This window comes from Podarcis cretensis (assembly GCF_951804945.1).
Source record: "Podarcis cretensis genome assembly, chromosome: 12".
NCBI lineage: Eukaryota > Metazoa > Chordata > Lepidosauria > Squamata > Lacertidae > Podarcis > Podarcis cretensis.
In genome coordinates this window covers 55,190,461-55,215,221 of record NC_137181.1, presented here as the reverse complement: position 1 = coordinate 55,215,221, position 24,761 = coordinate 55,190,461, and the positions used below count along the sequence as shown (strand labels likewise).

At 44.0% G+C, this 24,761-nt stretch overlaps 1 protein-coding gene and 2 long non-coding RNA genes across 6 annotated transcripts in view; 1 reads left to right on the top strand and 2 right to left on the bottom strand.

Moving 5' to 3' along the window:
- Nucleotides 1-24,761, bottom strand: part of LOC307199701 — a 401,509-nt gene that overhangs the window by 136,679 nt on the left and 240,069 nt on the right. The gene's annotated exons all lie outside the window — the stretch shown is intronic.
- The window catches only part of PDE1C (phosphodiesterase 1C), a 280,403-nt gene that overhangs the window by 248,698 nt on the left and 6,944 nt on the right, over nt 1-24,761 (top strand). For 3 of the 4 annotated variants that reach the window (XM_079947551.1, XM_079947553.1, XM_079947552.1), the window contains 2 exons: nt 151-450; nt 22,022-22,084. In XM_079947551.1, coding sequence (XP_079803677.1) covers nt 151-450; nt 22,022-22,084 — 363 coding nt within the window. Of the gene's footprint in view, nt 1-150; nt 451-10,174; nt 10,477-22,021; nt 22,085-24,761 lie in introns of those variants that run through there. The other variant, XM_079947554.1, reaches the window with a different exon arrangement.
- Nucleotides 10,702-11,484, bottom strand: LOC307199682. Its single transcript, XR_013832117.1, has 2 exons — nt 11,361-11,484; nt 10,702-11,115 (listed from the first exon to the last, which is right to left on the bottom strand). It is a non-coding gene; the product is annotated as an uncharacterized lncRNA (long non-coding RNA).

Here is a 24,761-nt window from a genome sequence, read left to right as displayed (position 1 = left end):
GTCACCTGATGAGATGGGCAGGACCTGCAACCTCCATCATTCCTGACCATGGGCTATGTAGGCTGCGGAGAGGAGAGTGGCCCTTCTGACTGATGTTTTCTCTCCCCCTCCTGCCATTCATTGTTGTCCTTGCTTTTGCCGAGGATGCAGAAGAGAAAGCCAAGAAAGAAGCCGAGGAGAATGCTCAGCAGGGAACGGATGACAAGAAAACGGAAGAAAGCGAAGGGAAAAAGCCGGCTGAGGAAACCACTGCCCCCAAGTCAGACAGTAGTAAAGAAGGCAATTCGGGAGAAAGCAAGAGCACGGAAGCCAGCAAGACTAATGTGAATGGGACTCGCCAAACGGCTGGTAGCAAACATGAAGCTTCTCAAGGGAAAAATGCAACTCAGGTGGAAAAGGAGTCGGAGTCCAAGGCGACGGCAGGAGAACAAAAGCGGCTTGTACAGAATGGTAAGTCCTTGTGCAGAAGCAAATGTACTTTTCATTTGTATGCTGCTTTGAACAACTCCTTTGTGGAGAGGAAAAGTGGGATAGAAGTGTTTTAAATAATAAACAAAGAATGCAATGCTGAGCTCATATCTTTGAAAGATTTGGAAAAGGCAACAGGTGGGCAGATGAGGTTCTTATAGCCATCCCACCCCAGTCTTGCTTTCTAATATGCACTCTAATGATATCCTAGAATGAAGTGTCTGTTTGAGAGAGGTCTCTCTCTCTCTCTCTCTCTCTCTCTCTCACACACACACACACACACACACACACACAGATACATAATGGACATGCACACACAGAGGTTAGAGCTGTCTTTTTTCGTTCAATTTGTTGCTGTTGTCATTGCAAAAGATAATGGCTCTCAATATAAATGAATTAATGAGAGAAACAAATGAGACGTCTCGTTCAGCTGGATATTGCATTTAAGTGCACTTTTGCAGCCGCTGCTGGCTCATTTCTGCTGTGTCATTCCCTGGGACACTAATAATAATAATAATAATAATAATAATAATAATAATAATTTATTATTTATACCTCGCCCATCTGGCTGGGCCTCCCCAGCCACTCTGGGCGGCTTCCATAGAAAGCAAAAATACAGTAAAATATCACACGTTAAAAGCTTCCCTGAACAGGGCTGCCTTAAGATGTCTTCTGAATGTCAGGTAGTTGTTTATCGCTTTGACATCTGCTGGAAGGGCGTTCCACAGGGCGGGCGCCACTACCGAGAAGGCCCTCTGCCTGGTTCCCTGTAGCTTTGCTTCTCGCAATGAGGGAACCGCCAGGAGGCCCTCGGCGCTGGACCTCAGCATCCGGGCAGAATGATGGGGGTGGAGACGCTCCTTCAGGTATACTGGACCGAGGCCGTTTAGGGCTTTAAAGGTCAGCACCAACACTTTGAATTGTGCTAAGAAACATACTGGGAGCCAATGTAGGTCTTTCAAGACAGGTGTTATATGGTCTTGGCGGCCGCCCCCAGTCACCAGTCTAGCTGCCGCTAGTTTAGTGGCCTGTACAGTTTTAGAAAGGAACTTTAATGTAATGATACACAACATTAATCTCCTTGGATGCATAAGAGCGCTTTTCTTTGCTGGACTTAGTCTATCTCATTCTGGGCGATTGTTCCTTTTCTCTGGGGATACTTTCATCATTTCTTTTCAGAGTTCATTATACTCATCATTCCACCATGCAGCTAGAAGAACAGCTCTTATAAGTCCCTTAAGCTACCCTATTCATTAGGAAATTCAATTCTGCAAATGTGCATAGTCTCCTTGCCTTAGGAAAAGCCTCTGTGTCTTTGCAGAGGATAGACTTTGTGAGTGTAATATTCATGTGGATATTCCAGGTCCTTACCCTTTTGCAGTCTTTTGTCTTTAGTTGTTGAAGGGAAATATTCATATCTCATTAGCGCTGGTCCTGCTGATGACACAAAAACATTCAAATGCTCATTTATAGCTGGTAAACGATCTCTGGAAGTTTTGCAAGTTGGTGTTTGCTGAAGCTTGGGCACTATTTCCTCTTCAGAGAATGGCATATTATGTTCAGCTTGGTACCGACCCTATACAAGGTCATTTCAGGACAGAAAGACAGATGAACGTAACTCCAAATCTTTAAATGACATGAAATTAATATGTTGAAGAGCTGTGGTATGTGGATTTGTCACTTCTGTACTGTGAAGTGAGGCTTGTCTCCACACTGGTATTACCAGTAAGGCGCTACTGCGCATCTTCCCTTTTCATTTTTCAGGGCAAAGTTTTCTTTCAGGAAAGCACTAACCTCTTGCTTGTTCACCATATTTGTTGCATCTCTTTCCCCTGTTGCCCCAACGGCTGTGGTTTCATTAGCTTTTTGGTTATTCTCAGCAAGAGTAAAATGGAGGCCACCCATGCAGTCAGTGGTCATAAGGGGATGTCTTGACATCAAAGCGCTGCATATTTGCATAAGCAAGTTCAGCTGTGCGACCATGTCACCCAGCCAACACAGAATGCAGGAAATGGTTGCTAGATCAGTATCCCTCTTGCTCCGAATGAGGAAACATTTGTGTATGCTCCCCATTCCAAATTGTAGCAAAGGAGCACGGTAGAAAGCATGTATCATTTCAGCTCTGCACACAGTCGTACCTTGGATCCCGAACGTTTTGGCTCCCAAATGCCGCAGACCCAGAACTGATTGTTCTGGTTTGCAAACATTCTTTTGGAACCCGAATGTCCGACAATTTGGTTTTTGAACATTTTGGAAGTCGAATGGACTTCCGGAACGGATTCCGTTCGACTTCCAAGGTACGACTGTACTTACATAGGTACATACGTACATCCTTAGATACAGATGAGGCCAAGTATTCAATTCAAAAGTGTTCTGGAGGTGCAGTCTGTATGCCATAGAAACAAATTGTATAGGATAGGGGTGGGCAACCCCCCCTTTTTCCTGCTGAGGTCTGTGTTGCCTCTGAAATACCCTGTTGGGGGTGTAGCCCTTCTGACAGGGGGTGGAGCCAGACCCAGCAATGAGCAAAGCTAGAGACAAACATTTTCTGGATTCGCTTATCCAGAATAAAGACCACTTTGCTTCATTTTTCATAATGGCTAGTCTGGTTGCCATATGCCCTCTTTTTCCAGGACACGACCTCTTTTTCATGGGTATGTAAAATGAATGTCGTCATAGCGATCCGTAGTTGAAAGTAGAAGTTGGCAAATGTGTGCTCTTTCTCGCTCGTCAAAATATGGCAACCCTACTACAGCATAGGCTTCCCAAGCTTAGGCAAGTCTACTCAGATGTAAGCTCCACTGTATTTAATAAGGTTACTCTCAAATAAGTCTACAGAGGATTTTTATTTATTTTTTAGTGCTACTTACCAATATGGCTCCTGTTCTGAAACCAAGTGAAACTAATTCTTTTCTGACTTAAGTGTGGCTACGTCATTGCAAACACTTTTTAAGGCTACATCCACTGGAACTGATCCCATGATGTTGCAACAGATATTGTGTTGGAAACTTCACTGACAGAATAGCTAGCTATGCACTATGTAGTGCCTTAGTGACCGTTTCATGCATTGACGTGAATGTGCATAAGAGTTTCAGAGGCATGTGGTCCTCACATAGAGATTTAGAGACCTGGAGGAGCGTGCTGGACTCTTAAGGCTAACAACATGCTAACAATTTTTTAGAAGGTATCTCTAAAGGTCAGGGGCCGTGTTTTACTAAGAATGGGTACCAGAAAGCAGGGAGTATTCTGAACACATAGGGACAACTGGTCTGTATAGAACATTCTATTTATATGCCAAATCAGTGTGTGTGAATACTCCTTAGGCTCTGTACATTTCTGTCTAAATTAGCCCTGAATACTTTAAATTGTTGGAGGCATTTTACAACCACGTCACACACTGAGGACTTCTCCTTTGTATGATTTCTGACTTAAAAGTTGATAGTGAGAAGTCAGACAAGAAAGGCCAGGGAAATGCATTAAAGAAGCCAGAGGGTAAGGAACCAATTTTCTCATGTGTTTCTTTATCAGTTCATTTAGCCCAAGCTGCTACTACCTGCCATATGCAGTGAACCATATGAACCAGCTGGGAGAAAAATAAAAATTGTTGGTAGGTACATCCAAGGGCTACTTCTTTGGCACATCCAAAGGTCTATAAGTTTCCCTTTTGCTACTAAAACTGACCCAGGCTTATGAAAATCATGCGAAAATTGGTGGTGTCTCTTTTTTCCATCTAAGCCCAGGATAAATAGCACTGATTCGAGGAGCTTATTTTAAAAACCGAAATAGTGAGCATAAGGTAAAGGTAAAGGGACCCCTGACCATTAGGTCCAGTCGTGGCCGACTCTGGGGTTGCAGCGCTCATCTCACTTTACTGGCCGAGGGAGCTGGTGTTTGTTCACAGACAGCTTCTGAGTCATGTGGCCAGCATGACTAAGCCGCTTCTGGCGAACCAGAGCAGTGCACGGAAACGATGTTTACCTTCCTGCCAGAGTGGTGCCTATTTATCTACTTGCACTTTGATGTGCTTTCAAACTGCTAGGTTGGCAGGAGCAGGGACCAAGCGATGGGAGCTCAACCCGTCGCGGGGATTCGAACCACCAACCTTCTGATCAGCAAGTCCTAGGCTCTGTGGTTTAACCCACAGCACCACCCGTGTCCCTAGAATAGTGAGCATCCTATACCCTAAAAAGAGGTGGGGGAGAGAAACGACCCTTTGCAGCTTCCTACAAGTAGCACTATATGTCTTGGAGTTGGATGAAAAACAGACATATCTTGGTTAATTAAGTGTTTTTCTCTCCAAAACAACAATAGATAATTTCAAGTCAACTCTAGCCAGTTTCCTCTACACTTGTTTAGAAATGTGCGCCCTCTTATCAATGACTTGAAATCTGTGTGAAAATGGAACGTAGGAAGTGGAACATATGGATATGTTCTTGAGAAAAGCAGTAAAACATCTGGGCCTGATTCCATAGCTTTGCCCCGTGCACAGCTGCTCTCAGAAAACAGAACATTTGCTACCCTTTCCATGCAAACACCATTGTTTGCCAATGTTTTTCTTTCAAAGGCAGCGTGTAACGTGGCCACCAATGAAGTGGAATTATCTCATTTTGCAAATTATATCCTCCCAGGAGTTAATTAGACTGCTTATCATGATTTTAATTTTAAAATAGCTAGCTCCTTCTGTGCACCGTATCATTAGAAATTAAGTTCCGCGCCATCAGTTTCAGATTCATTTTGTTAGTGCCTCGCATTGGCACTACGTACCATTGGAATGGCAAAATCCTGTGCTGGAAGGATTGAAGGCTGGTTTACCTGGGCAAACGGGGCACTGTCTCACCAATATCGCTGCCCTCAGCCAGCCCCCAAACCTGCCGTCCTCCTACTTATATCCAGTCCAGGCGGTGGCATTACTTGCGGGCTTAATAATAATAATAATTCATTTATGTGCTGCCTATTTAACTAGGTTGCCCCAGCCACTCTGGGTAGCTTCCAACAAATGAAAACATAGTAAGAGTATTTGGCTCTGGCTTCAACTACTAATGAATTCCCCGCTTTCTGCCCCACAAGTCCTAATGGGCACCAACCACCGCTGCGGGTGGCGCTATGGTCTAAACCACTGAGCCTCTTGGGCTTGCCGGTCAGAAGGTCGACAGCTCAAATCCCTGTGATGGGGTGAGTTCCCATTGCTCTGTCCCAGCTTTTGCCAACCTAGCAGTTTGAAAGCACGCCAAAAAGTGCAAGTAGATAAATAGGTACTGCTGTGGCAGGAAGGTAAACGCCATTTCCGTGCGCTCTGGTTTCCGTCATGGTGTCCCGTTTCGCCAGAAGCGGTTTAGTCCTGCTGGCCACATGACCCAGAAAGCGGTCTGTGGACAAATGCTGGCTTCCTCGGCCTGAAAGCAAGATGAGCGCCACACCCCACAGTTGCCTTTGACTGGACTTAAGCATCCAGGGGTCGTTTACCTTTTCTTTTCTTTTCAGTAGGTATACACGGAACCTACATACCTGGATAAACTCTTTGGGAGTAGGGGCAGACATATGGTCAAATATTTTGTGATACCGGAATAGCACTAGCAGGTTTTAGGTTTCATTTTCATTCCAAAAGCATTGAAGTGCTCCTTCACACAACAATGTGAATGTGTGACGCCTGAGGGGTTTTTAAATGGGCTTTGAATGAGCTGCTCTGTGCTTCAGCTGGTGACTGCATGGGCTCAAATGGTTGTGTGAATTAACAGACTCCTTTGGGAGGTGGTGAACTCTCCTTCCTTGGAGGTTTTTAAGCAGCGATTGGACGGCCATCTGTCATCTATGCTCTAGCTGAGATTCCTGCATAGCGGGGGTTGGATTAGATTCTTTGATTATCCAGATTAGGCCATTACTCAACAGCAGGCTTCCTCAAACCGGCCCTCAAGATGTTTTGAGACTACAATTCCCATCATCTGTGACCACTGCTTCTGCTAGCTAGGGATCATGGGAGTTGTAGGCCAAAAACATCTGGAAGGCCGAGGTTGAGGAAGCCCGCTCAACAGTACCCTCAGTATGAGGGGTAAGTTCATATCATTCCAGCCAACTGTGCAGAAAATTTGCCATGTTTGTGCCAAACCATTTCCTGCATTTGAATAGTGTATTAAATTGTGAATATGAACATGAATCCATGTTCTTGGCAAAGGAAAACTGGAGGCAAGGAGAAACACTCAAGGCATGTCATAAGGAAGCAAGCAATGCTTCCATCTAGTGGCCATAATGTATTTCACAAACTTCAACCGGCAGTTCACAGCTATTGCACAATGTCACCAAAATAAAAACAACCGGCTGAATGAATTTGGCCAGTTGAATGATCCCTGCCATTTGGAAATGGTCCGCATGCAAGGTCCAGGGAAAGATGGAACTGGGTGATGTTGGTGGGAAAGGGTTCAAGAAAAAGGGAAGAGACAGTGCTTTCAAATGAAGGGGGGACTGTTAGTCTGTGGCAGGAATGTATTGGGTGCCATGCAAATGACTTGTGTGAGCATATGAAAACTGTGTGTTTTGCTTGTTATTTACACTGCACTTTCAGTGTCAGTAAGGCACTTTAAATATATGAAGTCTTTAATTTTCGTTGTCTTCACGAAAGGCTTTTGACGTGTTACTAATCTCTGATATGCCATGGCTACTTTCAGTTTAAAGCTCTTTACATGAGGTTGAAAGACAAATGACTTTGCCAAATGACCCCCCCACCCCCGGCTTGGTCCATGTTTGAATCCTCCTTAGTTCTGATCCACCAGTCTCCTTGCTGGATCACAGTGACATGCTCTCGCTATTTCAGATCAACACATTTCAAGGCATCTTAAGTACTTTTAGAAGGATTTTTAGATGTAGCCTGTCCTCCATGATGACAAAGTCCCAGTTAACGTGAAATAAGGACACACTTACTGCATTTCTTCCATATGTTGTGTACCATAGTGGTTTTCAACAGTGACGAATCGTGTATCCTCATGTCTAGTAGTTATGGAGGAGAAGTGAGACTGTCCATTGGTGGAATGCTCTTGGTGGGAAATAATTCAAAGTCTCTCTCTATGTGTTTAGTGTTAGGCTCCCAGTGGTTCTTGCAAGTCATTACGATTTTGTAGAGTTTCCGACATGCAAAATTCCTCCCTAATCCCCACTGACTGGAATGCAATCCAGAAACTTGCTTACACGAGTGAGCAACATTAAGTTGGCTGAAGAATACAAATAAATAAATAAAAGAAATGTGAACGCACTGGATAGAGATGAATCGCCCATTGCACACTCTGTATATAAGTAATCACATGTGTTTAATCTCAAAACTGCCCTGGGGACTATTTGGGGGCTGAAAAGTATAGCAGACATTTTCTGAAATATGTATCAGTGTAGCAATCGGTTAGGGCCCACTTGCAAATCCATTTATATTGTTTGCCATTACGTTGTAACATCCAGTCACAAGAGATTCTAATTTGTGTGTGTGTGTTTCCGTAAAACTTTTTGTTAGTGCTGAACAAAAATGACACCTCCTCCTCAAAATTGGACAGCAAATTCGATGCAAACATTGTAGTTATTGATAGAGGGAAACAAAGTTCCTGCCCCTGGATTTGTGCTGAAAATTCTCATCTGAGAAACTTTGGCTTAAAGCTTTATTTTACCATTTGTTGTGTGCTAATTTCTTTTTAGTGCAGCTTGTTGGTCAGATACTTGTAGGGGGTTGAACTCTAGGATGTAAACCAGGCATAGGCAAACTCAGCCCTCCAGATGTTTTGAGACTACAATTCCCATCATACCTGACCACTGGTCCTCTTAGCTAGGGATGATGGGAGCTGTAGTCCCAAAACAACTGGAGGGCTGAGTTTGCCTATGCCTGATCTAAACAGAAGTCAGGGGTATTTCTTTTCTCCCAACCAGGCAAGTAGCATTTTAGAAGAAGGCCAAATCTGATATTATTTATCCCATAAGTACCAAAGCCGGTTGGAATTCCTGTGCTGGGACTGTCTGCATTTTCAGAACCCCTCCCATTGTGTCTGATGCAGATTTTGGGAGTTCTCCATTTTAGTTTCCTTTTTGCAGAAGCGTGGGGCGCTTTTGCATTAGGGAAGGGCCAGGCTGACGTCCACAGCCAGCAATCTGAAACCAGTGCCAATTGTTTGATACCCAAGGGCCCAAACAGATACACTCGGGAAGATGTGTGATTGTTAATAATAATAATAATAATAATAATAATAATAATAATAATAATAATAATTTATTATTTGTACCCTGCTCATCTGGCTGGGTTTCCCCAGCCACTCTGGGCGGCTTCCACAAAGACCAAAAATACACTAATATGTCATAAATTAAAAACTTCCCTGAACAGGGCTGCCTTAAGATGTCTTCTGAATGTTAGCTCGTTGTTTATCTCTTTGACATCTGGTGGGAGGGCGTTCCACAGGGCGGGTGCCACCACCGAGAAGGCCCTCTGCCTGGTTCCCTGTAGCTTTGCTTCTCGCGATGAGGGAACCGCCAGAAGGCCCTCGGCACTGGACCTCAGTGTCCAGGCAGATTGATGGAGGTGGAGATGCTCCTTCAGGTATACTGGGCCAAGGCCGTTTGTTGCTTCCATTGTTCTAATTTGAGCTTTAAAAGCAGCCAATGGCACTAGGGCACAGGGACTTTGCAACTCTTTCCCTGTGTGATCTAACCAGTCTTTTAGGAGGAAGCCATAGCTCCACGGTTGAGCCCATCCTGTCTCAGATCCCATCTCTGATAGGACTGGGGAGAAGTCCTGTTCAAAACCCTGGACAGCTACTGCTGGTTAAAGGCAAGATAATGAAGCTAAACGGACCAAGAGTCTGGCTTTCTATGCCCCAATCTGAATCCCTACTTCAGCAACAGCAGAATGCATACAGGCCCCAAGTGGCCTGAAGTCAGTGGGGAAATACCCGCCCAAGTGTCGAAAGTTGTACAAATCACAGAGTTTGAAAAAACATGGGACACTGTTGAACGCTGCTCTTGCTCAGGTTTCTATGCCCCTTTGCCCTGGTTTACTGCCCGACCCCAACAACAGACCATTGGCATCCTATATGCATGATCAGTACCCTGCTTTAAGGTTTGTTTTCAAAAGCTTCTTTGCACCTTCACAAATTGTGGGGTTTTCCCCAAGTCGGCTGATACCTCTCTTTTGTACCTGGGTAGAGCTGTTGGTAAAGCTGGGTAGGGACGTGGGTGGCGCTGTGGGTTAAACCACAGAGCCTAGGACTTGCCGATCAGAAGGTCAGAGGTTTGAATCCCCGTGACAGGGTCCCTGCTTCTGCCAACCTAGCAGTTTGAAAGCACGTCGAAGTGCAAGTAGATAAATAGGTACCGCTCTGGTGGGAAGGTAAACGGCATTTCTGTGCGCTGCTCTGGTTTGCCAGAAGTGGCTTAGTCATGCTGGTCACATGACCCGGAAGTTGTACGCCGGCTCCCTTGGCCAGTAAAGCGAGATGACCGCCGCAACCCCAGAGTCGGTCACGACTGGACCTAATGGTCAGGGGTCCCTTTACCTTTACCTAGAGCTGTTTAGGCTACGTAATGATTAACCATTGAAGAATTTCCCTGTAAGCGTACATAGGATAGCATAATATTGATATACAGCTTTCCCCCCTTTTCTGTCGTCCCCCCCCCCCACTTCTTGGTCAGTAGAAAGGAGCACTGACAATTTTCTCTCTCTTTCTCTTTCTCTCTCTCTCTTTTCCAGATACAGAAGAGTAAAAAACAACACAAAACCACACATATTGTAATAAAAAAGGGACTGCAAATTTCTTTCATCATTCTAACTGATCTCCTTCCACAAAGACCAGTTTTTTGGGGAGGGCATTATGCGCCTGCTACTTCTTGTTCCTCTCACTGGCTACTTTGCAGTCGATGAATTTGGGGGTTTTCATTTTGGGACTTTGGGGTTTGTTTGTTTTTTTCTTTCCTTCTTCATGTAAGTGATTTTTTTGGATTTTGGGGGGTTTTTTTAAAATGAAATTTCCCCTTAGCGAAATGACTCTTCATTCGGGAGACCTTTTGAGTCGCAGCTTACAAAAAAAAAATAATATTCTGACATGGTGAAGCAGAGACTTTGGCACGTCCGTGGAAAGAGACTTGGGGGAAAACACAGTTGTTTCCATGAGTTGTTTTAATGCACAAAGAAAGGAAGAGGAAAGAAGAAACCTTTAATTGTCTATTTGAAAGCCATGATTTAGAGCACTGGGGTTTCTGCAGATTCTTTTATATATATATATATATAAATAAAAAGAATTCTGGCTATTTTACAAATAAGCAAATTGCTGAATACCTAGACAGCTTTATAGTATTTTTCAAGAAAAAAAAATATACATTCAATAGATTTCATTTGCTGGACGTCTCCTTGATTTTGTGTACCTTTGTCTTTTATTTGAGCCATTGTTTTGTTGGCTTGATACTGTAGCAAGAATGTCGCTCAGCCTCTGGGGGAAAGAAAGTGTTGTTTCTGTTGATTTCTGTAATAAGCACATTTTTTTAAAAAAAGTGCATCCTATCCACACACACACCCTTGTTACTCATAGCCTTTTATTTTGACCCAAAGAACACTCTGAGGGAACCTATCAATTCCTCCTTTGATGATTTATTGCTGAATGAACTGGGGGAGTTAATTAGCCAATACAGTGGGTACTTCGGGTTACATACGCTTCAGGTTACATACGCTTCAGGCTACAGACTCTGCTAACCCAGAAATAGTCCTTCAGGTTAAGAACTTTGCTTCAGGATAAGAACAGAAATCGGGCTCCGGCAGTGCACCGGCAGCAGGAGGCCCCATTAGCTAAAGTGGTGCTTCAGGTTAAGAACAGTTTCAGGTTAAGAACGGACCTCCGGAACGAATTAAGTACTTAACCCGAGGTACCACTGTAGAGGCAAACAGAATGCAATGCAATTCTGCCATCAGAGACGTAAGCGGAACTTAGAAGTTGCATCTCAACACTTTAAGGCTTGCACTGCCTCAATACTAAGGTGCCGAAATACTGTAATGCCCACCATTCAACTTTTGTCCCAGAGGCAACTGCTTCTCCCATCATGGCGCATGGCAAAGGATGTCTGACGACTGGAATGCATTGAGCTAATCATTGTGATTGATGCCCTGGTACTAGGCAGATTTGCTTGGGGGATAAATCCTGATTTCAGTGGGGCCTAGGTTTGGTTGAGCCAAACTGTGGTGGGCACAACAAGCACCAAATCCAAGCAGAATTTAATGCAGCCTGGTGTCACACACGGGTGCAATCCACTTTACCTCAAAGTAAGCCAAGGTCTACTTCCGAGTAGGCTTGTATAGGCCTGTTCACGGGTTCCTAACTCAAACACCAGCCTTCTTCTGTGAAGCATTTGCATGCAAAGAGACTTCTCTCTGGCTCATCCTTCAGTGGCATATGATTGATGCAGATGGGAGGAAGATTATGCTGGTTAAGAACTTTTTAAATGAAATGCTGGACCTCACAGAATTCTGCCCAGGTTAGTGATTTTTGCTTGCCCTACATCGCTTATAAACCAGCCTTTCCCCCCAAAGGTAAATTCACATAAGGTTGCAAAATTATCTGATTTTTCCAATTGCCTGGTTTCGCTCTCATGACTTTCCACAAAGCTGGTAACCGCATCTTTCCCATAAGGCTGGGAATCCTTAGACCTGAGCACACTCGCAAATTGTATTAAACCAGTTTAAAAGGAGTTCAGGTTTGTAGTATAGACTTGCAACGATATATTCACCTTCTCAGTAAGCCTCAGGTGCAAAGTAACATGCTTTCTCATCCTCGATTCTATTTTGGAAAATACAGAGCTTGAGGATTTTTAAAAATTAGATATTTGCCCGAGACCATCTGAGTCCTAACTCTTCAGGGATTCTAAGCCAAATGTTCCCAAGACCAAAGAATTTTTATGAAGAAGTAATTTTAAATACTTTACAAAACAGGAGTGGACTTTCTGATCCTGATGAGTACAGCCAGATCCGTTGTATGTTTACTCATAAGTAAGTCTCACTGATTTTAATGTTGCTTATTCCCAGATAACTGAGCATTGCGGACTGTAGCCTTTTTCTTTCTTTCTTTCTTTCTTTCTTTCTTTCTTTCTTTCTTTCTTTCTTTCTTTCTTTTACTTTCCTTTCAAAAAATTGGTTTTAGAAAGGGCGGTTCTAGTTCTAGGGTAGCATCGCTATTTAAACCCAACACCTTTGTACTTGTCCTACATATTAAGTAGAGAAATTGGAGAAATTTTTCTTGGAAACTTCATCTGTTTCTCCATTTTCATATGCAAAGATGCTGGTTGCTTTGTCTTTTCAATATCTGAAGGCTGCTCTGGCCTTTTCTTAAAGGTCAGCAAAAAACTGATTATTCCTTACCCTCCAAAAACCTTTGAACTTCCTCACGTTTAGGGTGCTGAAAGGGAGGTGTTTGAACGGAGCTGCCCGCCATAGGTTCTTTGTTTAACCTGAGGCAAGCCATTGTCTCAGTCCCCATTTGTAAATGAAAATAAATAATAAGTCATACTGAAGGATTTTCTGCCAGTGACTTACTTTGGACACATCATTAGCAAGGTTATCTCTCCTACATATATGGAAATAATATTGTAATTATATATTATGGCTTTTAGAAGACACACGTGATAAATGCTGGAGGCAGTGCTGTTGGCTTGTGAGCACATAATTTAATTTTACTCCAGATTTTTTTTGGGAGGAGGGGAGAGGGAGAGAAGTAAGGAACAGTCCTGAAAGAGCAGATAATGTGAGTTGAGGCTAGAATTTGCCTAGGCACAATTTTTCCTTCTGCCACATCAACAGCAATATAAACCCCATGGATCTCTGCTATGCTGAGCAGGCCATCTTTCTTAATTTGGAATAGCTACTACCCCGTGCTTTCTGTAATTACGAACAACATTACAGACATTTCCAACGTGCTGCAAATTATTTCTTCCTCTTGCAAGGCTCCTTCTGCTTTGACACAGCAGTGTAAGAGCCCTGTTGGATCAACGCAAAGGCCCATTTAATCTGGTATCCCATTCTCACAGTACCAGCCAGGTGTCCAAGAGAATACCTTGCATGCCAGAGTGCTCTCCCCATCTGTGATCCCAACAGCCACCATTCAGAGGCATACCAACTCTGTGATACTGCAGGTGGTTGTTGACAAGACCCCCCTGATGTGGTCCAAAAGGAAAGTGGAGCAATACGTACGGCACCAGCATGGCTGCAGGTGTACAATGCGCCATCCAACCCATCTTAAGAGACTCCACTCCAGATTTGTGTAGGGTTTACTCCTTAGCCTTTTCTCCTGCCAAGATATCCTGCAAGACAGTGAAGGTTTAGGGTCAGAGTCTTCCTTCTCCTAGATGGGCTCCCTTCCCAGGTTGATGAGCCCCATTTGCCCCTCATTTCTCTCTCTAGCACATGCAGAAACTGCCTTCTTGGCCATTGGACCCACAATTGGTCTCATCATCTCAATCCTCCGGAGCCCGTCTTTGTATGCAGGGGAAGTTCCTAACTCACTTCAACCATCATAGTTAGTACCAGTAGTTACTGAAAACCTCATCAATCAATCAATCAATCAATCAATCAATATGGTTATTGTTCTAGCCAAAGGCCGCAGCAAATTTATAGCAATAACTTTAATAAAAGAATACCACCCTTAACAATCCATGCATAATATAAGCTGATATCCATGGCGCAAAAGATAGGAGATACCAGAGACACCAATGAGTTTACATCTAGCTTAATTTCAAATTAAGCCTATGAATCACCAAAACAGCAATTTGTAAGCCTTATGTTTGACATTCACAACCTTTGCAACTGGTAGGCAAGTCACTATGTGGTCTGCACAACTGTCACAAACCCAGCTATCTGTGTCTCTAAGGATTTTTAGACTTTGAAACTGTTGAGATTACTTATATTCCTGGAGATTTCTTATACAGTGGTGCCTCGCAAGACGAAATTAATTCGTTCCGCAAGTTTTTTCGTCTTGTGATTTTTTCGTCTTGCGAAGCACGGATTTTGGAAAAGCTTCAAAAATACCAAAGTCTTCAAAAACCTCAAAAAAGGCTACCACACCGCGTGCTATGAGTTGCTCCTCGAAGTGAATGCACGGTTTTAAGAAAAAGGAAACAAACTTGTAAGACAAAGGAAACAAACTTACAAGACGTTTCCATCTTGCGAAGCAAGCCCATAGGGAAATCCGTCTTGCGAAGCAACTCAAAAAACGAAAAACTCTTTCGTTTTGCGAGTTTTTCGTCTTACAAGGCATTCGTCTTGCGAGGTACCACTGTATTCCTATGAACCTCTGTGGATTCACTGATGTATCTATTGCTAGGTATACTGTGTTTCCAATATTTGAGTAAGCACTTTGAAGGCTTCTACTGAAAAATACAATTCAAAAAGCACTTTTAAATTTTCTTTACTTTTAAATTGTATTTGTCCAGGGTGCTGAGAGTTGTTAGGGGAACCCTGTTCCCTCCCCCCCCCCCAGAACACCACATTTCCCAGAGTTCCCTGGGAAGAGGGGTTGATAGTTAGAATGGTATTTCTGTGAGGGGAATAGGAGTCTCCCAGCAACTCTCAGCACCCTAAACAAATTGCAGTTTCTAGGATTCTATGAGGGAATCCATGACAGTTTTTAAAGTGATATGATATTGCTTTAAATATTTAGTGCAGACAAGGTCTTGTTGGATTTTCTGCAGTTGTGGGAAACATGAGGCAATCACTGGAAAATACAGGATTAAATAAGAACATCAGCCGGACTTCCCCATAAAATGTGAGCGAACGAGACATGAAAATTCTGCATTAAATGCAGAATAGCTCTGTATAAGTTGTAAGAAATCTGAGAAAGTGCCCTCCCCCCCTTTTTTTCCTACAAAGAGGACCACAATACTTGTCTCCAGGTTTTGTATTCAAGGATTGTCAAAGAACCTTCCTTTGCATAATGCATGTCCAATGGCCTCAAAGTTTGAGGCTCTTTGAATGTAGAGATCTGAATTGGTTCATCATTTGCTTTTTCTAGCAACGTCACTTGTACAAAGAATAAAAATGGTTGTTTTTATTTAACCAAGAGAGACATTAGAAGTTTCCTGGCATTTAGGAAGAGTTCCTCTTCTGTTTCCTTAGCACCTAGTTTTAGAACTGTTCTTGCCTCAACAGAAGTACGACATGTACTGCAACTACTGGTTTTTATCCGATTTGTTACACTCACATTTGTAAGACTTAAGCTTCATCATTAATATCCTACTGTGCTGATTCTTTGTTTACATAGCTTTAAAAAAGATACAAAAGAAATTGAACTTGGCGGTTATTTAACATGCTGTGGTCTAAATCACAGAGCCTACAACTTGCCGATCAGAAGTTTGGCGGTTCAAATCCCCGTGAAGGGATGAGCTCCTGTTGCTCAGTCCCAGCTCCTGCCAACCTAGCAGTTCAAAAGCACATCAAAGCGCAAGTAGATAAATAGGTACCACTCCAGTGGGAAGGTAAACAGTGTTTCCGTGCACTGCTCTGGTTCGCCAGAAGCAGCTTAGTCATGCTGGCCACATGACCCGGAAGCTGTACGCTGGCTCTCTCGGCCAATAAAACGAGATGAGCACTGCAACCCCAGAGTCGGCCACGACTGGACCTGATGGTCAGGGTTCCCTTTACTTTTTTAAAACCTGCCACCCAGAATTGCTGCTGAACTCTTACCAAATCAACTAAATTTTATTCAGTCCGTGCAGGATCTAGGGTGTGTGAAAAGGACCTATAAAGGAAAGCACATGACATGTAGTTAAATAATTATTATCTTGTGGAATTTGCTGCCGCATAATGTAGCGAAGGACTGTTGTTTGGATGCTTTTAAAGGAGGATTAGGCAAACCTACAGTTGGACTATAGGGAATCCCAGCTGCCCAGCCATTGCTGGGGAACAACGTTAGGAAATGGCTGTTGCCATCAGATGCTACTTGCTTATGGGCTTCTCAAAGGCTGCTTAGTGCTGGATTCGATGGAGCTTTTGCACTGAGGCAACAGGCCTTGCCTTCTGCTCTAGATGCCAGAATTTGCTCCCTGCCCCCCCAAGGCCGCCATTCTTCTCCTAGTAAAAAGGTAGAATTTGGGGAAAAGACACTAAATGATGTGGTTACTATACTAGTCTTTACCTTTTTTTTTTTTTAACCGACATCACTTGATTAACTTGCCCTAGAATTTAATTGGGAGTATTTCTGTCCCAATGGGTGTACAGTCGTGCCCCGCAAGATGAACGCCTTGCAAGATGAAAAACCCGCTAGACGAAAGGGTTTTCCGTTTTTCGAGGCGCTTCGCAAGACAAATTTCCCTATGGGCTTGTTTCCCTATGAGTCTTGCGAGTTTTTTCCCTCCCCCCCCCTTTTTCTAAGCCGCTAATAGCGCTAATCTGCTAAGCTGCTAATAGGGATGCTTCACAAGACGAAAAAACCGCTAGACGAAGAGAATCGTGGAACGGATTATTTTCGTCTTGCGAGGCACCACTGTAGTTGAGTTTTTGTCAGGGAAGGAGCAGGGGGGAGAATCAAAACTAAGCACTTTGGTTTTGTAATAAAAAATAAAAATCTAAGTTTTCCTTGTGCAGGAATCTAAGGACATTATTTAGGATTTTAGCCAGAAGTTTACAATGGAGATATCTGAACTAAAATTTAGGGACATTTCATAGGTTTCCCACCAATGGTGCACTCTGGAGAAAACTGGATGTACCTTTATGATGCAAACATTTGCAAATATGTTTGCCTCATACTCAATTAGGTGTGCACCTAAAAATGAAATGTGTGAAGAGGCCTTAGGAAATTATGTTAATTTGTAACCCACGGGCATTGTAAAAATACGTTGCTCTGTCCAATTAGAAAAATGCCATTCAACTTAATTGCTAAAGCCAGAAGAACACTGGAGACCACCCAGAGAAAAACACACTGGGTTTGTTTCATCTTAAGATACAAAATTTAAGTGACGTGGGCATGCAGTGCTGACTGTTCTCAACTGTTCTGGGAATTAATTTAAAGAAAACGTGTTCATTGTATTTTTTTTATTGGGAGGAAGAGGCTTGTTGTCCCTAAATGTATAAAACAATTTTTCAGCATTTCAGGTTTTTTTTCCCTGTAAATGAGTTCCTGTATGTTCTCCTTATTACCAAATAAAAGCAATGAGATCTCCAATTTGTATGGATTCCTGTTCTGTCTGTGCAAAAGCGAGTTAGCTTATCTAATGGAATAATGGAGCTGGTTGAGAGTGTTCATCACCGTTACTGTCTTGGGGGGGGCATTATAACTGTTCACAGATGCAAAACACACTTCTTTTGCTGCATGAAACTGGAGGAAATTAAAGGCCCTTCTGCCATTGCCTTTGGCAGTGTGGGAACAACTATAGTGCGGCTTCTTCCCACACCATCTAGTGACATCAGAGGCCTGGAGGCACATGGAAGAAGTCCATTTTGCCATTTCTTCCCATGGCTAGCAATACTCTGCTTTCCGTAGTACTCTCCTCAAAGGCTCCTCAAAATTCTCCACCCTATTTGTGGGCAAAGAAATGGGGGCTGGATTCTACCCCATTTCTACAGAAGGATCAATTCCACATCAGCTTCCGGGGCAGGGGCTCATCAGCATTAGCAATGACTGTAGCATGGCTTCTTTCTTTCCCCCTAAGCCCCGCTCTCCTGCTGCCACTGAAGGTCGCAGTAGCATTACTGGCTGCCATTTTGGATTTTTCATAATACCCTGGACCAAGTGTACTTTCGGGGGCACTGTGGAGGGGAAATGCTGACCACCACACACAAAATAAATAACAATTGGCGGATAATATTTGGAGCGGATTTTTCCAATGCTGCCTTCTTTCTTTCTGAGGGAAAAAAAACTCCTGAATCTTCTCAGAAAAAAAATGACTTCTTTACTTTATTTAAAAAATCGTTTATCGGAGTTTGGGACCGGTCTTTTGTGACGCTGTAGCAAAGGGGTGTGTGCAGAAATTTTTAAAAGCAAGCAGAAGAGTTATATGGCCCTGTCAGCTACATGCAAACCTGCCATACACCCCTAAATCTGCCTCTGACAGGAACATAGGAATAGTAATAATAATAATAATAATACATTTATTGTCAATGTACAACCTGTGTACAATGAAATTAACCGAGCCTTGTAAGTTGCCTTATACGGAGTTAGAGCAATAGACTTTCCAGTTTAGTACAGTTTGCTTTTCTGGCTGTGTGCATTTTTTATTTCCCTGCCGCAAGCAATGCTACATTATATATTTGCATCCTGCACCTCTCCCTTTATATTAGCTACAAACAGGGGCACCCACTTGTAGGTGCAGAGCCCTCCTTCCCACATTTTGGGGGACAGGGCTGCCCCCCTCCCAGTGTTTGAAGGGGGTGGAGAAGGCTGAGCGCAGAGTCGAATGTGGCACGGCTTCAGTGGCTGGCTGTTGAGGGGAAGGAGTGGGGAAGCAGCCCCCGGCCAGTGGCTGGAGGAGGAGGAGCCACTGGCCGCTGAAGCCCCTCTGCTGCCGCATTTAGCTCCACCCCTGACTCCTCCTGATATCTTGACATGTGACACCAGGGTCCCCCCCCCTTTTTCCTTGGAAACTGGTCCTCTGGCTACAACTTATGGCGAACCAGAGCAGTCTCAACTAGGGCCAGGGCCTTTTCAGTACTGGCCCCGACTTGGTGGAACGCTCTGTCACAAGAGACTAGGGCCCTGCGGGACTTGACATCTTTCCGCAGGGCCTGCAAGGCAGAGCTGTTCCGCCTGGCCTTTGGTTTGGACTCAGTCTGTCCCTCATGTTTCCCTCCCCTTATGGTTTTGATCTATGGGCTACTTTTAAAATGAGGCTGCATTTTAAATTGCATTTTAACCTGTATTTTAAATTGGTTTTTCTCCCCCTATTATGTTTTTACTGTAATTTTACTGGTGTTAGCCACCCTGAGCCCGGCTCTGGCTGGGGAGGGTGGGGTATAAATAAAAATTATTATTATTATTATTATTATTATTATTATTATTATCATTATTATTATCATTATTTATTAACACTGAGGCAGGTTAGCCAGAGAAACAGCAACTGGCCCAAGGTCACCCACTAAGCTTCGTGGCCAAGTCAACTTAATGTCTTTCCACATTTTTATAAGGTGTCAAGGTGAACAAGTTGCAGTGGGTGATACTACTTACCCCGAGGGCAAGAAGAGTATTAGGTCCCATCTCTCCCCCCCCCCTTAAAGTGGCTAGATACAAATCCAGTAAAACAGAGAATACATAGTGTGACAATAGCAGTTCCAAAGCAGCCCCCAAAACCAGCCACAATGAGTTGATTAAAACCTGAGAAAATAAAATAGCTCCCATGTTAATGGACCTGCGTAGCAGCATTTCAGACTAACCAGTTAAGGCTGCAGTCCTGCGCATGCTTCCCAGGATCAGGGACGAAGTCCCACGAAGGTCAGTGGTGCTTATGTCTGAGTAAAAATATGCAGAGGATTGGCGGAAATGACTGGCAGAATCCGAGACCAGGGAGAAGAGTCGGTGGAAGAAGATTGGAAGAAATTTAAAATTTACTTACAGAAATATTGTAAAGTTTTTGAATGTTAATGGCATTGAAATGAACTGAAGGGGTTCTAGCAACGAGGTTAAAAATAAGATTGGATGGATAATTAGACAAATTAATTGGATATGAATTTGCTAAATTAATTTTCAACAGGGATACAAAAAAGGGAGATGTGAGGAAGTCAAGAAAATAAGTGAATCAAAGATGAGAAGTAAAAAGAGGGATTTTTGTGTTTTTTCTTCTTTTTTAAAATGTGTTTTTTCTTTTCTTTTTTGAAACTATTTTTCTTTCTTATGTATTTTATAACTTTGTATTTTTGTGTATTTGTTTTTCTTTTTCTTGTTTGTTGTCTTTTCTAAAACTTAATAAAAAATATTTATAAAAAAAATATGCAGAGGAATACAGTTACAGTGGTACCTTCAGTGGTTACATACGCTTCAGGTTACATACGCTTCAGGTTACAGACTCCGCTAACCCAGAAATAGTGCTTCAGGTTAAGAACTTTGCTTCAGGATGAGAACAGAAATCGTGCTCCGGTGGCGCGGCGGCAGCAGGAGGCCGCATTAGCTAAAGTGGTGCTTCAGGTTAAGAACAGTTTCAGGTTAAGAACGGACCTCCGGAACGAATTAAGTACTTAACCCGAGGTACCACTGTATTGCAGCAGAAACTCGCTGCTGCCGATTATCAGGTTATGTTACAATCAATGTGTTCCTTGGTGAAGCCTTGCGGGACGGGTGTGCAACTCCTGAAATGCAGAAATGTGTCCCAGTGGCAGGCAAGCCTAGTCATGTCTAGTCAGAACTAAGCCCCAGTGGTTTCAGTGAAACTGACTCCCAGGTAAGTGCGCATACGACAGCAGATTAAGTAACCTCTAGGTTTGCTGCGGACAAAAATAAAAAAAGGAAAAAGGCAACTAGTGAAATACTAAAGCTTGTATTTTTCTTCTACAATACAGGGTTGCCATATTGGTCAACATTTGTTTTACAGTGGTGCCTCGCAAGACGAAAAGAATCCGTTCCGCGATTCTCTTCGTCTAGCAGTTTTTTCGTCTTGCGAAGCAAGCCCATTGACGGATTAGCGGATTAGCGCTATTAGCGGCTTAGCGGCTTTTAGCGGCTTTTAGCGGCTTAGCGGCTTAGCGGATAAGCGGCTTAGCGGCTTAGAAAAAGGGGGGGAAAGGAAAAAAAACCCCGCAGGAACTCGCAAGACATTTTCGTCTTGCGAAGCAAGCCCATAGGAAATTCGTTTTGTGAAGCACCTCCAAAACGGAAAACCCTTTCGTCTAGCGGGTTTTCCGTCTTGCGAGGCGTTCGTCTTGCAGGGCACCACTGTAGCTTAAAAGGGTAGGGCTAAGAGGGAGGATGTGGTTTGAGGATGAATGGGAGGGGGACAAAAGGTTCCCCCCAACCCCATGGTTTGGTGTTGGAGCTAATACTGGGAACACTGTAACTGCAGCAAAATCCACCAAATCCAATCCAGTTATCTACTGTTGCCACAGTAGATAGGAATATAATAAAGGTAAAGGTACCCCTGACTGCTAGGTCCAATCGCGGACGACTCTGGGGTTGCGCGCTTATCTCGCTCTATAGTCCGAGGGAGCCGGCGTTTGTCTGCAGACAGTTTTTCTGGGTCATGTGGCCAGTACAACTAAGCCGCTTCTGGCGAACCAGAGCAGCGCACGGAAACGCCGTTTACCTTCCCGCCAGAGTGGTACCTATTTATCTACTTGCACTTGACGTGCTTTTGAACTGCTAGGTGGGCAGGAGCTGGGAACAGTAAGAGCTGTTCGGCAGTGGAATTTGCTGCCAAGGAGTGTGGTGGAGTCTCCTTCTTTGGAGGTCTTTAAGCAGAGGCTTGACAACCATATGTCAGGAGTGCTCTGATGGTGTTTCCTGCTTGGCAGGGGGTTGGACTCGATGGCCCTTGTGGTCTCTTCCAACTCTATGATTCTATGATTCTATGATTCTATACTAAATCACCACATGAATATACTTGAAGATGCTACTATAATTCACCCTCTTTTTTATTTTTCAAGGTTCAAAACAACTTATGAAACCTGCACCATTGCCAGAATCCTCAAATCGGCTCACGCTGCCAGGTTAGTGAGTCCCTCTGTGCTCAGATACGCAACCTCAGACATAGCTGATTGGTATTTTGTCAGTGACAACTGACTCCATCTATTTCTATACCCGCTCATCAATGTCACAATTAATGGCCAACATGAACATCTCTCCCATGTCTGCTATGGATCAGAGGTCAAATGTTTCAGCTTTTTTCATGTGCATCTGCTTTTCTGTTGTGTCATCAGCCTGTAACCTAAGATTTTAACCCTGTGGTTAAGTCTGGCCAATAGTGCTGAACAAGATAAGTGAACAGATCTGGGGTTGTAGCCTATGGTATCTGGGGAAGGTACTGGACCACATGGGAGTAGCAAATGGGTGATCTCATATATATTCCATACTCACAGAACATTGGTTGCTAGATCATCTTCTGCTTCCTCCTTTTTGTCTTCTCTGCTGCTTTTGTCATGAAAATTGAATAGCATTGCCTTTAAACAAAAAACAAAAAAACCTTTCCCGTCCCTGGGCCTTTTTACATCAGCCTGACATACAGTAATTAAGGAGCAGGGAACATCTGGCAACCCTAATAGAGAATAGCTGTCCACTGGATTGGGAAAGAGGCCTGACACATCTTTCCCGAAGCCCGGAAAGCTTCTGCCCGGCTCAGGGAAGGAGGTGCGATGCTCACGAGTGCAACATCAGCACATCGCAATGCCAGGCCCCACCAAATTGCTCAGATGCCAGTCCTCCATTTGGTCAATAGGGCTTTCTCTTGGGTAAGTAATATAATAATAATAATAATAATAATAATAATAATAATAATAATTTATACCCCGCCCATCTGGCTGGGCTTCCCCAGCCACTCTGGGCGGCTTCCAACAAAACACTAAAATACAATAAAGACTCTCCTCCCTGCAAGAGAGGGGAGTGGTTGTGGCCGGGAGCCAGACTCCGCCTCAAGCAGAGGGCATTTGCCCCGTCTCCCACTCACCTGGCTGGTGCCTACACCCTCGGCCAGGCACCCAACCAGGTGCCTTCAAGGGGGCGTGTACAGCAGCCTAAATTGCTGCAGCGCCAGCCTCCAGCCCTCACTTTTTGTCATCCCGTCGCGAGTGTTTTCCCCAGCCACTCTGGGCGGCTTCCAACAAAACACTAAAATATAATAACCTATTAAACATTAAAAGCTTCCCTAAAGAGGGCTGCCTTCAGATGTCTTCTAAATCTTTGGTAGTTATTTTTCTCTTTGACATCTGGTGGGAGGGCATTCCACAGGGCGGGTGCCACTACCGAGAAGGCCCTCTGCCTGGTTCTCTGTAACTTGGCTTCTCGCAACGAGGGAACCGCCAGAAGGCTCTCGGAGCTGGACCTCAGTGTCCGGGCAGAACGATGGGGGTGGAGATGCTCCCTCAGGTATACTGGACCGAGGGCGTTTAGGGCTTTAAAGGTCAGGACCAACACTTTGAATTGTGCTCGGAAACGTACTGGGAGCCAGTGTAGGTCTTTCAAGACCAGTGTTGTATGGTCTCAGTGGCCACTCCCAGTCACCAGTCTAGCTGCTGCATTCTAGATTAGTTGTAGTTTCTGGGTCACCTTCAAAGGTAGTCCCACATAGAGCGCATTGCAGTAGTCCAAGCGAGAGATAACTAGAGCATGCACCACTCTGGCGAGACAGTCTGCGGGCAGGTAGGGTCTCAGCCTGCGTACCAGATGGAGCTGATAAACAGCTGCCCTGGACACCGAATTGACATGCACCTCCATGGACAGCTGTGAGTCCAGAATGACTCCCAGGCTGCACACCTAGTCCTTCAGGGGCACGGTTACGCCATTCAGGACCATAAGACTGCAGTCTTTGCCTTATCTAACTGTAGTTGGATCAGAGCTCAGGCGTCTCTCGCCGGAGAACTGAAAACGATCTGACATTGGAATGCTCTTCACCCCCATTCCAAGCCAAGGTTCCCTTCCAATATGATGGAGGTGGTGGCAGCCTTGAGGACACAGATCCCAGGGAGAAGTTGGATTAGGGTTCAAGGAGGTTCAAGAAAACTAAACACTTGTCTCCATTGGCTCTTTGATCTTCGCTAGAATCAGGTGCATCCAAGTTGGCTATGCAGTGGTACCTCCGGTTACAGACGCTTCAGGTTACAGACGCTTCAGGTTACAGACTCCGCTAACCCAGAAATAGTACCTCAGGTTAAGAACTTTGCTTCAGGATGAGAACAGAAATCGTGCTCCGGCGGCGTGGTGGCAGTGGGAGGCCCCACTAGCTAAAGTGGTGCTTCAGGTTAAGAACAGTTTCAGGTTAAGAATGGACCTCCAGAACGAATTAAGTTCTTAACCCGAGGTACCACTGTACTAAAAAGCTCAGTACACCAGTCTGCAAAAATACTCTGATACCATCGTAACTTTTTCACAGCTGAGTTCTGTATCATTACCATGATGGCAAACAGCTACGTTTGGTAAGGTAACACAAAGCTCAGCAGATGTTTCTTCCAGAGAATCCAGCAAGCAAGCCATAATGAGTATTGGATATTTCTTCCTATGACACTGCGAATCATCACACACTGTAATATCATCAGAGGCATGTGGACAGTGATTGAAAATAAAAGAGACCTCTGGCACACCACCAAGGTGTATCTTGTGAAGACCATTGTTATGCCATTTGCCTGAAGCAATTCTTAAACAAAGGTACAGTCCAATAGTATACAAGTATTCTGC